Here is a 16,188-nt window from a genome sequence, read left to right on the forward strand (position 1 = left end):
GGGATACGATGGCATGTGTCAACCAAGTCAGCGAGCCTGACCACCCGATCCCGTTAGTCGCCTCTTACCACAAGCACGGGTTGCTGAAGATCAATTCTAACCCGGATCTTCACGTAATAAACCGTAGTTTACTGAGCGTATGTGTGAAGTCAGTCAACATGTTCGATCTCAAGAACACCGGAGCTATTAGAAACTAGAGCGAATCAGCCTCCTGTGTCGGTAATCAAAGCGTGCACTGGAGTTTTTGTCAGTATTTAAATCAATATTTTTGTCTTGTTTTATATATCTCCTTGTACAAATGCAAATGGACTATTACGGACTCTCTCCAGCGCCGATTTCTTTTTGCAAATGCCATTTTCTTCAATTTATATTTGTGTTTTTGGTTGTTGCTTATCGCCGCTCTCAGCAGTATTCCAGCTATATGGCGGCGGTCTGTAAATTATACAGTCTGGACCAGACAATGCAGTGATCATCAGCATGAGCATCCATATAAGCTATTGGGATACGATGACATGTGTCAACCCAGTCAGCGAGCCTGACCAGCCAACCCATCAGTCTCCTCTTACGACAAGTCCTTTGACGGAGTAGATGCCAGTACTGTAATCAACAAAGGAACTTACTGGTCATTGGTGGAGTGCATCATGGGAGTACCCTCAGCATCTATATAGTGATTGTATCTTCCCTGGGTCTCCTCAGCGCCTCCCCAGCCCAAATAGTTGTCCCCTCGGGATGTCTGGGCGAAGAAACCCTCAGGGTACCGAGTCTTCACCTCATGTCTGATACGGATGTCGTCAGCACCAGCCCCTCCCCGATGAAAGACGTTCTAACCCCAGTCCGTTGTCTTGGAGATTGCGACAATAGTACGCTGGAAGTTGGCAGCGGATGCAGCCGAAGCGCAGCAGAGGACCAGAACCGACGCAAATATCAGTCGACACATGGCGACACTGAAATGTGTCTGGCGATCAGTTTGGACCAGTTTTTATAGACTTAATGGACCTGGTGCTTATATAAGCAGCATATCGGATGCCTTGTATTACAGGTGATGTCAGATAAAAGCTTATTGACGACTGCTGAGCAAACGTATTACTGAATAGCGCGTGTCCATGGCCTTCCATCCTAGGTGCCAACTTGCTCTAATGCCACATTTCCCTGTCCATATATTCAATGTTTATAGATTTGTGTCTAGTTTGATATGACCCATTATGTTATTTTGTTAATGGAAGACTGACTGACTGACTGACTGAGTTTGGTTTTATGCCGCTTTTAACAATATTCCAGCAACATCACGGCGGGGGACACCAGAAATGGGCTTCACACATTGTACCCATGTGGGGATTCGAACCCGGGTCTTCGGCGTGACGAGCCAACGCTTTAACCACTAGGCTATCCCACCGCCCGTTAATGGAAGAAAACAAAATGCTTTGCTGAACATTAGACAACATGCTAACACGCTTAACTGCTCTCTCGTTCCATGTTGAATCATCTCCTTTCTCCTTCCCCTAGCGTTTCTCCTTCCCATAGCCCCTCTCATTTGTGCATCGATGAGTGAATACGATTTTGTGCCGTTTCAGCAATATTCCAGCAATATCATGGTGAGGGACACCAGAAATGAGCATCACCATTTTTATCCATGTATGATCCGAACCCGGGGTTTTGGGTTGATGAGCGAACGATTTAACCAATATCCTGCCCCACATCCCCTCTAAGTCGAGCGTGAATGATCTACAACTGGGCGTGTCTATGAAACGTATTATAGTCCGTTCGGCTCAAAAGCGGACCGATGAATTGCAATCGAACTAGAAAACTACTAAACATATACTCAATGAAACGCTGATCATAATCAAAACACAAGGCCAACTCTGTGAGGTTTTTGCAGAATTTATGTCCTAAGTATAGTTTACCAAACTATCATTAAAATGTTGACACAGTTCATTATTTGTTACGAGGGAGGAGTGCAGGGAAAGGGACAGCCAGGTGTAGTAACATTTTAATAACTGAGTGTTTGGTGTTGGTAACACTTTATCAGGTCTATATATTTCATTTCTATTTTGCTCGAGCGAATCAGTAGACCTATATATATATTTGGCTGTTTTTACTCTCTCAACCATTTTGGAAGCAAAATCCAATTTAAACACAGCGACGTGGAAGATATGTTACCAGTAGATTGTCACCGATATGTTAAGAATTCACACACGAAAAATTCTGACTTTTTTTATTTCATGAACAGAACGGTATGGACCACTGGAAAAGTCAACGACATTTTAAAAATGCTACAATTCTTTTTAAAGATTCTTCAATAACACTTGGAAATATATGTCGAAGCGTTCAGCACTCTAATGTGTAACGTTATTTAACCTGTATCATGAATAGGAAAACAGGTTACAGCTTTTAATTCTGCCGACAAAGTGTTGATTACTGATTGATTGCCAGGTGTGGTATGCCTGCCTCAGGTGTTCCTTGGATGTCCCCACGGCATAACGTGTAAAATATTGAATTTCTTATCTGAGGGTGAAACATTACTGGCAAATATAAGTTTTAACTTTGGTTTTAAAAAAACACTGCAAAGTATCCTCATTCCTGAAAGCGGCGTAAAAACTCACTTCGTCAAAGGAGATACCTGACCAAAATACCATCTGTTTTTCATCAACTGGCAATGCCACCCTTAAAACATACTGACCCTATTGGAACTGAAGTTCTGTTTGAAATGAAAAGTCCATTTTGTGCCAAAAGTCAGGTTAACTTCAACACCACCTCATGGTCACACGCAATTAGAGTGAGTGTGTGTGTCTGTGTGTTTGTTTAACTCCGCTTTTAACAGTTCTCAAGCAATATCACGCGGGTTTGGCAAAAGTCTTGTTTCTTGGTTTTTTTAAATATGATCCATAGTGAAGAGTAGGGGTGGGTAATGCAACGAATTTTCATATTGCGATATATTGCGATGCGAAAGCTTATATTGCGATATGTATTGCAATATATATTTGTAAAGCAAAAACACAACAAAATCACCATGCTTCATTAAGCTTTAATAAAAACTTTTAATCATGACAAAATAAGAATATAGATAATATTTAAATGTAATTTTCACCACGATCATCCCCACCACCATTACCACAATCATCAAGATTTCCGAGTGTTACGAGGTTTTCCGAATACAAGTCAAAATACCGGTTTTCTATCAGCGTATCGCAGTACGTATCGTTTTCATGTCTGAACCGGTTAATACCGGTAAACCGGTTATATTGCGCAGCCCTAGTGAAGAGTATAACATCTCCGAAACCCAACACAACTGACACTGCCATGTTGCACGAGAAATTGATAAAACAGGTTTGGAGTCTGCAGAACGCGATGCACGTGCCGTGTGGCGAAGTGCTGTATAAATTCAATCACAACATAGCTGATAAAAACACACCAAAGACATGCCGGGATTAACACGTGAAGAAAGGGAGAGAGTCGAAATGGGGGCTACACAAGTCGAAATTGCCAGAAGATTCTGGCGTGCGCCACTGACGGTATCGAGGCTTCTAGAACGATACCAGCTGACAGGAAGGACTGAGGAGATGCCCAGAACGGGAAGACCACTCGTCATAGTCCCACAGGAAGATCAGCAAATAAGGATCATCCACCTACGAAACAGGTTCGTTACGGCGACGGCGACGGCTGCAAGAGCACTGGGACATCGCAATGGCCCACGTACAGTACTACATTGCCTTGTTCTGCAGGAGTTAGAGCCCTCCGTCCCTTCCGGGGGATATTTTTGACAGTGCAGCATCGACGTCTGAGATTACGATGGGCTTGGCGTGTTCGAGTCTGTCAGGTGAGGCAGTGGCGCCGAGTGCTGTTTGCCGTCGAGTGTCGTTTAAAGGTCACATGCAACCAAAAAATCAAACATAATTAAAACACAATTATCACTTATTCATGACATATAATATACATTGCTGGTTATGAAAAAACATATAAACAAAATTATAAGCGTACAATCGCAAATCAAAAGTGCAATATTGTGTACTTGGGTTTACTTCCCAAGAAACGAAGCAGCCGGGATACCGAACCCAGTCAGAGTGGGTGGGTGTGCACTCAAGTGTAACGGCTGGTTCATTTGCAGATTCCCTCACGGCTCATTGTGTGTGTATATATAGAGATGTTGGGTTTTGTAAATACGTGCTCATTTTTTGTGTATAACATTTTACAATCAACAGACATCATAACATGTCATCATGTGTTCAAGTATCACACCTGCCTGTCTGTGTAATTACATAATGTGACAGAGACAGAACTCGGGCCATACATCAATGCATTTTGTTTATGGTGTATAGCCTGATTGGTGTTAAGTTCAAATTGCATGTGGTCAGTGATAGCAGCTGTGTATTGAATATTGTCATTAGCAGACAGACAGGCAGGCACACAGGTGTCAATAAAACAAGACATTGAGTTTTGTCTGTGACAACGACATATCTATATCACAGTTAGAAATTCTGTCAACGCTAAATAATGACATTGCTTTCAAGTATCGAACTGAGAAAGTGACTCGGTAAGAAGAACGTGTGGTGAAATTATGTAAACGGTTAATTTACTGTCATAACATATAAAAAGCTTGCGCCTGTGAGATATCAACAAAACATTAGAAAAATAGCTCACACCAAAGCCTTCACCGAGTATTCACCGGACAACCCGCTTCCAAGCTGCGCGAACCTATTTACTTGCGCACGTGCTATAAGCGCAGCCCGGCTGTTGAAACCAGTTGGGGGAAAATTAGTGAAACGTTTGAACTCCGATTTCGCGCGGTGTTTTTCATCGCGTTATTTTTCAACTTTATAAGTTGAATTTGCATTTTTGATGATTTGTTTCGGTAAGTCCATACCGAAAGGTATCAGAATCTGCAAAGTTGTGTTTTACGTTGCATGTGACCTTTAAAGTTGTTTCTGAATGATGGCAGAGAACGGGTTTATAGCCGTAGAGGTAAACGACTATCTCCTGTGTGCATTCAACAGGTCCAGCCTTTCGGCGGCGGAGGCATCATGGTGCGGGACGGTATTTGTGGGGAACAGAAGACCGACCTGGTAGTTGTACAGGGCATTCAAACGCAGTGCACTACAAAGAACAGATGCTACAACCAGTTGTGCGTCCATTCATACAATACCAACCACAGGGAACAGTGTTTCAAATGGACAATGCCAGGCCCCATACAGCAAGACTGACACAACATGCATGTCCTTCCCCGGCCTGGCCACTCACCAGATATGAGTGAGTGAGTTTGGTTTTACGCCGCTTTTAGCAATATTCCAGCAATATCACTGCGGGGGACACATGAAATGGGCTTCGCACATTGTACCCATGTGGAGAATCGAACCCGGGTCTTCGGCGTAACTAGCGAACGATTTAACCACTAGGCTCCCCCACCGCCCCAACCATATATGAATCCGATAGAACATATATGATACCATCTTAAGAAACAGATAAGAAGTTGTCAACAACCCATTGACGATATATAGAGAGCTGGAGCGTGTCCTGAGGGTGGAGTGGAAAAAGATTCCAGCAAAGGTCATCAGACGTCTGTCATCAATGAATCGGCGTATCACAGCATGCATTGAGGCACGTGCGGGTCAGACACGTAACTGAGACCGCCATTGTGTCTCAGATGAACTTATATAGAGCTAAACAATCGCGTGTGAGGGTTCTGATATCACTGACAACCAATATGTTCTAATCCACGATTGTTGACTATCGCTCATACAATATGTGTTGTCAGAACATCCTTCATTGTGTGCTTGAACGATCCTCTGTAACCATTCTCCATTTAATTATACTTGTAATCAACATTTTGTGTTGTGTCGTTTATATGGATAGTCAAACTCGACCTATACTTTCTCTTAGTTTAGAAAGACCCGTGAATGTCCGTGTTAGAATATTGGCCTTCAGTAACCAATGCTTGTCGTAAGAGACGACTAACGGGATCGGGTGGTCAGGCTCGCTGACTTGGTTGACACATGTCATCGGTTCCCAGTTGCGGAGATCGATGATCATGCTGTTGATCACTGGATTGTCTGGTCCAGGCTCGATTATTTACAGACCGCCGCCATAAAGCTTGAATATTGCTGAGTGCGTCGTAAAACTAAACTCACTCACTCACTCTTGGTTTACAAATGCGTATCTGATATAAGCATGCTCAGTCATGCATTTTCCAATCATCATCGCATGATAACAAAACGTACAAAACCACCAACGTACAAAACCACCACGTGTTGTATTTTACATGCGTAAACTTGTACTATCCTCGGCTGACGAGTATATGGTGACACTAAGTATAGCATTTAGCATTTCCAATTTGACATTGTTTCAGATATTTCCTTGCATTTTGCTCTACTTACTGGCTGTGGCAGCTTTTTCTGTGCGCAATAGCTTCAGAACTTCCTCTTACATCAAAACTTTAACTTGAAAGTTTAATCTGGAAAATATATTTTGTTTCAAACGTTTGGACTACTACTGTAAATATAGACACTTACTTCAGGCAACTGTTCTGAACTATAACTTGCAAAATATTCCATACTGTTTAAAGTTACTGTTTACACATGAACTGATGTATTGTAAAAACAAATTCGTAACGTGGAAAAGATTATTGTCATGAGTTCAATAAAGGATACAAATCAGTGAAAATTGGCGAATTCTTGGCAAACTTTACACCAGAACGCGGCTGTTCACATGCAAGATATTTGCACATGCCTTTCAACAATTTGTTATACATAACATATAGTGATTATTTTAAGGGAGTCCTAACTTTTGAAAAGAAATATATAAATTGAAACACAAAGACAAAAGAAAACAAGACAACAACGAATGGTCAAGCCAACAGGTCTGTCCAAAACAAGGATACTTCTAAAACTCGCATGGCTAGTTTCGTATATCACACATTTCCAGACCATAATGCAATGTTTTAATGGCTCTATATGGATAGCACAGTACGAAATATACTAACCTTTTACAGGTTTGCCCTGTGGTCCTTTACCGAACAAGTACCATTGGCCCCGAAATCACCAATGTAAAGAAACACTAAACACGATAAGTGTACCTCTCTATTCGACAATGGTCTTGCAGAAATGCCTTCATACCTCCATATCGCAGAACAAATCCCCACATGCACATACAATGTATACACTACCTTCAGTTTAGCCGACCCGTGAAGGTCCGGGTTAGAATGAACCTTCAGTAACCCATGCTTGTCGTAAGAGGCGACTAACGAGATCGAGTGGTCAGGCTCGCTGGCTTGGTTGACACATGTCATCGGTTCCCAATTGCGCAGATCGATGCTCATGCTGTTGATCACTGGATTGTCTGGTCCAGACTCGATTATTTACAGACCGCCGCCAAATAGCTGGAATATTGCTGAGTGCGGTGTAAAACTAAACTCATTCACTCACTCATCAAGTTTAGCCAAGTGAAGGAAGCATGGCTTGTCAGGTGGGACAAGAAACTGAACTACTAGAATCGTTAACGTTGAAACGTGTCCTGCTCTCAAAACACGATCTATATTTCATAAAGGAACACCCACATTGCCCCACCTAATTCATACCACTGAACTAATTAGTTAAAACAGAGACAACTCCCAAAATAAGGCTGCTTACTTTTCCATCAGAACATGCCAGTTTGGGCATGCCGATAGACTTTTGACGTCAAAGGCAGTTAATCACACGACTTTGATGAGAGTACGTTCCTTCTGTATACGTCAGCTTGAAATGTTTTCCTACTTACCATATCAGAAAGGTGTGTGGTGCTTGATTAATGCTCACGCGTACAATAAGTACATTCTCCTTGTAAAAATCCACTCTGCACACAAGTTGTCAACAACTGCCGATTAACAAGTTAAAGGTAAATAATATAAGAATTTTCCTAATTACCAAATCAAAAAGGTGCTTGATTAATGCTCACGCGTACATTAAGTACGTTCTCCTTGTAAAAATCCACTCTGCACACAAGTTGTCAACAAGTCAACAACTGCCGATTAATAAAGTTAAAGGTAAATAATATAAGAATTTTCCTAATTACCAAATTAAAAAGGTGCTTGATTAATGCTCACGCGTACATTAAGTACGTTCTCCTTGTAAAATCCACTTTGCACACAAGTTGTCAACAAGTCAACAACTGCCGATTAATAAAGTTAAAGGGAATAATATAAGAATTGAAATTAATTTTACCATGAGATGATGTGTACATTAGTGCATTCATCTCGACCTGACTAATCCCGGGCATGCTATGATTGTACGTGTGACTGTTTGTACAGCAATGTACCTTTAATGTGAAGTGCTTCAAAGACTTGTCGCAACACATGAGTGAAGCTCGTGCAATATTAACACTCTGCCACAGAGTGGGTCCTTGTTTGGTTTCAAGTATTTAAAGGTTACACATTGGAAACGGGTAACGGTGGTGCTAGATTATTCCCTTTAACTTTATTAATCGGCAGTTGTTGACTTGTTGACAACTTGTGTGAAAATTGGATTTGTACAAGGTGAATGTACTTAATGTACGCGTGAGCATTAATGAAGCACCTTTTAATTTGGTAATTAGGAAAAAATTTATATTATTTACCTTTAACTTGTTAATCGGCAGTTGTTGACAACTTGTGTGCAGAGTGGATATTTACAAAGTGAATGTACTTAATGTACGCGTGGTTAAAGCGTTCGGTTGTCACGCCGAAGACCTGGGTTCGATTCCCCACATGGGTACAAACGGTGAAGCCATATCTGGTGTCCTTCGCCGTGATATTGCTGCAGTATTGCTAAAAGCGACGTAAAACTACACTCACTCACCTTAAAACGGGATTTTGTCCAGATATGGTCAGGGACTGGCAGTCGACCACAGCAATTATTGCCTTCAAAATTCACCAATTCAATTTCATACTTTAATATTTATGGCTTGGTTTTTTTTGTCAGTGCGACGTGGATTTCTGTGAGCAACAGAACTAAAACTCAGGAGTTCAGATCTCAATCCCGTAGAACATGTTTGGGACATTATGGGTCGCCAGAGAGATCTGTCAGTACAAAATCTTGATTTATTGGTACAGGCCACTCATCAAGGATTTATCGCAATACCTCATTGTCAAATTATACATCTGATACTATCACGGAGGTGCAGCGCCAGGGTGGTACTGAACTTGATAAATATGAAATGTTGCGATACATTCTCCATGTGTATATACCATCTTGTCATTCTAACAATTATTCCCATAGTGAACGAAGGATATATTCCGAAAGTATTTGCACTTCAGTTTGAAGTTGACACCCATAAATTCTCTTTCTTACAGTTGTGACCGTTGTGAAGGCAATCTGGGCAGGACTTGAACTTTCACATCAGTGTCATACATCAACAGTCACAAACACTGTTCAAAACCTTACTTTTGTTCTGTTCTATGTAAATGACCGAGAGTGTCCTTCCTATAAATGAAGACCGAGTATTCGTGTAATGAGACCGATTTTATTTATTACCCACGTCTTACATGCATTAAATTGACAAAATAGCGTATTTTTGTTAATATTTTGGTTTCAAACCGAAACCGGTTTCATAAAGAGGTTGCGGAAGAGTTTTGTACTGTAGTACAATATTTGCATGACGTCACTGCAATGACGTCACTGCCTTGGTAACCGACGTCACGATGCATGTCAGTTGTCATCGCCTCGTACAGCCTCCTACAGTAAACTACTCCGTAGCACCCCGTTTCTTGGTTTGCAGTTGCTTCATTCGGCTAACATCACTGGTGGAAACATTGCGTTTACGTTTTTCGACGGGTATAATGTCTCAGTTCGACTCACAATTAAACAGCGACACGGCATCGTTCGCGATGTTTACATTCCCACAATGAATTTAAGTTGAATGGATTCACGTGTTTGTTATGAATGAAAAAATAGTTACGTCAGAATATGACCTAATTGAAAGGTCATCGGTTACCCAAAAAAATCGTTAGAATCTCTGGTAAAGTCGTTACGACACAGGTCAACGCGATACGACACTCGTGTGACGTACGAGATTAGTATGCAAATACCCATACGTTGACAACGTGGGTAATAAATAATCTTATCGCACGGGCAATGCGTCATAGTATTGACACTGTGTCGCCACAAATCAAGGTATACGGTGCACAGGGGGTGCTTTTAACACTACACCATTGCTGAAGTCACTGCATTTAACATCGGTGAGATCGCATCAACAGGTAGGTGTGGTTCACGGAACAAAGGTGTGAAAGCTGTATCTACTATTACAAGAAGAGTTTTTTCGAAGCACGTATGTTTACATCGATACTGCTACAGTTGTGATTATTAGTGAACGTGATCTTTCATATATTGATGGGAACCAATTTTCGACAGACATATCAAACCAACCTGACGACCACGAGTTGTGAATCGTGAACTTTCTGTGGTCTTTCTAAAGTATGCTAAATACGTATATCAGCTTCAATTGGTTTATATTCTTGGAAAATGCATTTCCATTTCAAAAGTATTTGACATGTTGATATGTTTGCATTTAACATGGTATGTTTACCATAGTTTTAGAAATTCATAACATGCATTGTTTTAATATCTGGGTGTTTAATGATACTGTCTGTGTATTTGATACCGAAAGTGGGCACAGAAACATATAATGTGTTTCATTTGTTCTTCTTATGTAACAACTCGAGAGACAAGTAGCAACATGCTTACTGTAAATAAACCACATGTAATGATCTGCTGTAGAAATACGACACTATTGTCGACAGACAAGTAACGAAATGGTTACTGTAAACAAACCACATGTATAGATCTGCTGTAGAAATACGAAAATGAACTGATTGTCGACAGACAACTAAATCAGTAAATTGTTGAGCCGATGCGTAAAAGAAGTCAAGAGAGACAGAGACAATGAGCTGTGACTGGATGAAATACGTAACACTATTGTCGACAGACAAGTAACGAAATGGTTACTGTAAACAAACCACATGTAATGATCTGCTGTAGAAAAACGACACTATTGTCGACAGACAAGTAACGAAATGGTTACTGTAAACAAACCACAAGTAATGATCTGCTGTAGAAATACGACACTATTGTCGACAGACAAGTAACGAAATGGTTACTGTAAACAAACCACTTGATAGATCTGATAAAGAAATACAACAGGAAAATGAAGGCGATGTTTCATAGCCGTCATACATTGACATGTTTCAGGAACAGAAATTCGTTATTGAGAAGAACAGAGCATGGCGCCTTGTCATCTCGTCTGTCTCCTGACCTTCATGACCTTTGTGTCTGGAGGTAAGTACGAACATCGTGCCCCATCTATAACAAGAAGGAAGGAGTCTTTAGTGAGTGAGTAAGTTTAGTTTTACGCCGCACTCAGCAATATTCCAGCTATATGGCGGTGGTATGTACATAATTGAGTCTGGACCAGGCAATCCAGTGATCAACAGCATGATCATCGATCTGCATAATTGGGAACCGATGACATGTGTCAACCAAGCCAGCGAGCCTGACCACCCGATTCCGTAAGTCGCCCCATACGACAAGCATGGTTATTGAAGATCAATATTCTAACTCGGGTCTTCATTGGTGTCTTTACTGTAAGAAATCATTCATCACATTGTTTGCTGAAGATCATTTTGTTTCCACACTCCAACATAGCTTATTCTTCTATGATATTTCTTCTTTTAGGCGCTGGCATTAGGTTGTGAAAAGAGGTAGAACTGGAGTCAGTATCGACACTTGGATCATGAATACAGGGAATGGAATGGAGTTAGTTAACTTAGGATTTGTTATTTATGTGAACATATTCATTCATGTACATCCTCAAAAATCTAAAATCGAAACAGCTTCTCAAATGCCACAGTTATAAAAGAGATATTGTATAGCTGTTATCAGTTATTTTGTTTTCGATGCCGAAATATACTATAATCTACGAATTTTCCTTTCGTGATATTCCGTGTTAATTACGCATTGGCATTACGTGGTAGAACGGGTACGTGGTGGGAACGGGTATCACAATCGCCATATATGGAACCGAATGATGATACTATTGCATTTGTTGGCAGTGTGAACTTATTCCTTCGTGTCCGCAAAAGTTAACATCATTTCTGCTTCAATGTTATACATTATTCACAGCAGATGTTTAAATCTTTGAATCATCTGACATGTTTTCGATTGCTCAACTTCTGCATCGGTATTTGACATGAACACATTTGTTGTCTTTTCCAGTCACCGGGGCAAGCCTGACCGCATCACCGAGTCAAATAACAATCGGGGGCAGTAACCCAACATCTCAGTTGACTGTAAGTTGCAGGCCAGATGCACCTGGGATAACTACAGTGTTTACCATGGAGATTGGCAAGAAGTCTTCTCCTGGCTTTGATCAGCCTATAATACGAATGACCAACACAGATTCGTCAGTACAAGTAGTGGACATAAGTCTACAACCGCGGATGACAGCCTCGGGTTCTATCAGTGGAGCAACAAGCAGTATACAGTTCATCCTGACAGATCTGAGATGTGTTGATGCTGCCTCTACATACTACTGCACCACGTCATACTTGACGGGGTCAGCTGGAAGTGATGAGGCAACTACCAACATCACAGCTAGAAGTGCGTTTGTTCTTATATTAACTATCTTAGATTATGCAATATGCCAGCTATATGTTAGCGGTCTGTAAATAATCAAGCCTGGACCAGACTATCCAGTGATAAACAGCATGAGCATCGATACGATTACATGTGTCAACCAAGTCAGCGAGCCTGACCACCCGATCCCGTGTATCGTCTCTTACGACAAGCATAGGTTACTGAAGACCAATTCTACCCCGGATCTTTACGGATGCTAAAATGTTAGATGTCCTAAAGTTGTCTTTTGGTAATCCTGAGTACACCTGTACACATGAACCTGTTTCTCGTAGTATTGATATTCTTTGTCGCAAAAAAAAAATGAGAATATGAACAGACACAGTTTCTATCATATCTTTCAGCCTACCCAGGACAGATAGTGATGGCCCCTACGCCTGACAGAGTCCAGTTTGACGATGGTCAGCTCTTGTCAATCAGATGTATAGGACGGATCGGGAACCAGTTTGATGAGAACAACCTCCAGAACCTGTGGACATGGGAGTGGCGATCTGTAAACAACGAGTTCACCACCTGGACACGGTACCCCAACGACCAAAACATCACCTACGACCGTCCTACGTCGTCAGGGGAATGCCAGTATACAGGGACGTCAACACTGGTTCATACAGTCTCGAATCAAGACAATGGGAGACAGTTCAGGTGTTCTGTCATTAGTGAAGACTACAGCGGAATGAGGACAGTTTATGTTGCTGGTAATATTTCATATAGAAAATTCCTATTCGAGCTCTTTATATATATTCAACACCAATTCGATTGTATCAACATGCGTAACTCAGTATCCGTTTCGTACTTCAGTCCATAAAAAGACGTAAAGATAAAGATAAGATTTCATATCTAGGTGTCATTTTCAAGTCCTTTATATAATCAAGACCAATTACAATTATTATTTTGTTCGTGCGTATGTGTGCGTGCGTGTGTGTGTTTTTGAGGGATTTTAAGTGTACCCAATCCATCTTACGGGTATCGGATGCTAACATAACAATTAAATATCAATTCTAGGTTCAGCACCAACATCCGCTACAACCACCATTCGTCCTGGTGAGTATTGCATAATTTTCCCCTAAATGTAACAGAAACGCATAGGTGATATTGAGAAATGGAATTTCAAATATGTTTAAAAGTTAGCGTGTGATTGTTATATTTACTCCTTTATAATGCTGGTTTGTGCACATGGAACGAAGGCACACCTCAACAATGTATCTTCGAAAACTTAAATGAAAGTTCATGTTCGAAAGTGTCAACTTGCATGAAAATGATGAAGATGTCGAAAAATTTGTTCGAAATATGCACGTGCAGTTATGAGGAATCGTGAGCAGGGACAATGAATAAATAAGAGCGTTTTGCTTTTAGACGAACACTGGCATTTGTTTCAGCTAAATGAAAGAATATCATTATGCCGCGACTCAGTGCTGTAAAACGAAACATTGCCATTGGACGTCTGGAGGCTTTGGAGTCTCATTCTGCCATTGCACGTCACTCAATGTTCACCAGAGTACCATCAGTCATTTGGGGAACAATATCAACAAATCAATTCTAAACATAGGCATCAAAGTGGTGACCTCGGATTATCACTGCAGCACAGGATAGGTACATCCGGGTACTTCATTTGCGGAATCGAACTGTCACAGCAACTGCAACTGCAGTGCCTGGTTTGAGGAGCGTTCGCGCAAACCATTCGTAATCGTTTACGAGCCAGAAGACCCTATTTTGGCCCTGTGCTGCGACGACGCCGACAGGTTCCATGGTGAAATAACGTTCTATTCTGGAATCTACAAAACTGGCAACCTGCATGGTTCAGTGACGAATCACGCTTTCTGCTTCAGTGCCGTGACGAAAGAGTACGTGTTCATCGACGTCCAAATTGACCAATATGGGGGTGGGAGCGTAATGATGGCGGGAGCTTTATCCTAGCTTTGTGCGCCTTCAGGGAAATGTAATTGACATTCGGTACAGAGACGAAGGGTGCGTGCATGCGTGCGTGCGTTTGTGTGTGTGCCTCTTTTCGAAGGATTTTAAGTGTACCTAATCCGTCTTATCGCGCATCTGATGCTAAAATAACAACAAAATATCAATTCTATTTTCAGAACCAACATCTGCTACAACCACCATTCGTCCTGGTGAGTATTGCATAATTCCCCCCTAAATATATACTCTTCCAAAACAGAAACGCATAGGTGATATTGACAAATGGAATTTTAAATATGTTTAAAAGTTTGTGTATGATTGTCTTATTTACTCCTTTATAATGCTGGTTTGTGTACATGGAACGAAGGTACATCGCAACAATGCATCTTCGAAAATTTAAATGAACGTTCATGTTCTAAAGTGTCAACTTGCATGAAAATCATTTAAAAATGTCGAAAATGTCGAAAAAATTGTTCGAAATATGCACGTGCAGTTATGAGGAATCGTGAGCAGGGACATTGAATATATAGAGCGTTTTGCTTTTAGAGGAACACTGGCACTTTTTTAGCTCAGTGAAAGAATATCATTATGCCGCGACTCAGTGCTGTAAATCGAAACATTGCCATTGGACGGCTGGAGGCTGGGGAGTCTCCATCTGCCGTTGCGCGTCACCTCAATGTTCACCAGAGTACCATCAGTTGTTTATGGGACCTATATCAACAGACCAATTCTACGCAAGATCGACCTCGAAGTGGGAGACCTCAGAAAACCACTGCAGCGGGGGATAGGTACATCCGGGTACTTCATTTGCGGAATCGAACTCTCACAGCAACTGCAACTGCAGTGCCTGGTTTGAGGAGCGTTCGCGCAAACCATTCGTAATCGTTTACGAGCCAGAAGACCCTATTTTGCCCTGTGCTGCGACGACGCCGACAGGTTCCATGGTGAAATAACGTTCTATTCTGGAATCTACAAAACTGGCAACCTGCATGGTTCAGTGACGAATCACGCTTTCTGCTTCAGTGCCGTGACGGAAGAGTACGTGTTTATCGACGTCCAAATTGACCAATATGGGGGTGGGAGCGTAATGATGGCGGGAGCTTTATCCTAGCTTTGTGCGCCTTCAGGGAAATTTAACTGACATTCGGTACAAAGACGAAGGGTGCGTGCATGCGTGCGTGCGTGCGTTTGTGTGTGTGCCTCTTTTCGATGGATTTTAAGTGTACCTAATCCGTCTTATCGCGCATCTGATGCTAAAATAACAACAAAATATCAATTCTATTTTCAGTACCAACATCTGCAACAACCACCATTCGTCCTGGTGAGTATTGTATAATTCTCCCCTAAATATGTAATGCTTATCATCGTTGTTGTCAGTACACGTTATTCACGTGTGTGATCCTTGGGACAAAGGTGTGACCAACACGGAAACCCATTTCGTTACAGACACGAAGCCCTCCCCTCCAACCGATTTCTACTGCACCGAGCACTCGGCCTCCAGCGTTAAGATACAGTGGACCTACAATGACACACGTACAGGGGGGTCGAGGTTCGTTCTCTTCCACCGTCACCAAGACTCAACCGTGTGGAATGTTAGTCGTTTAGTGGCAGACCAAGACAAGTCCCAAACACGACAGACATTCGTTGTCACGCA

General features: G+C 41.6%; 1 protein-coding gene and 1 long non-coding RNA gene across 3 annotated transcripts in view; both read left to right on the forward strand.

The window, feature by feature from the left end:
• The first annotated feature begins 10,076 nt into the window (after nucleotides 1-10,076).
• The window catches only part of LOC124265412 (mucin-2-like), a 104,845-nt gene continuing 98,733 nt past the window's right edge, over nucleotides 10,077-16,188 (forward strand). The window contains exons 1-3 of one of the 2 annotated variants that reach the window (XM_046700188.1): nucleotides 10,077-10,195; nucleotides 11,187-11,273; nucleotides 12,210-12,593. In XM_046700188.1, coding sequence (XP_046556144.1) covers nucleotides 11,219-11,273; nucleotides 12,210-12,593 — 439 coding nt within the window. In that variant the 5' untranslated portion in view covers nucleotides 10,077-10,195; nucleotides 11,187-11,218. The remainder of the gene's footprint in view (nucleotides 10,196-11,186; nucleotides 11,274-12,209; nucleotides 12,594-16,188) is intronic. The other variant, XM_046700186.1, reaches the window with a different exon arrangement.
• LOC124265417 lies at nucleotides 13,636-16,188 on the forward strand. The gene is made up of 3 exons (XR_006895448.1): nucleotides 13,636-13,667; nucleotides 15,823-15,855; nucleotides 15,981-16,188. It is a non-coding gene; the product is annotated as an uncharacterized LOC124265417 (long non-coding RNA).

The sequence above is a fragment of the Haliotis rubra genome, unplaced genomic scaffold (genome assembly GCF_003918875.1).
Source record: "Haliotis rubra isolate DU_JTF1 unplaced genomic scaffold, ASM391887v1 Scf979, whole genome shotgun sequence".
Classification (NCBI taxonomy): Eukaryota; Metazoa; Mollusca; class Gastropoda; order Lepetellida; family Haliotidae; genus Haliotis; species Haliotis rubra.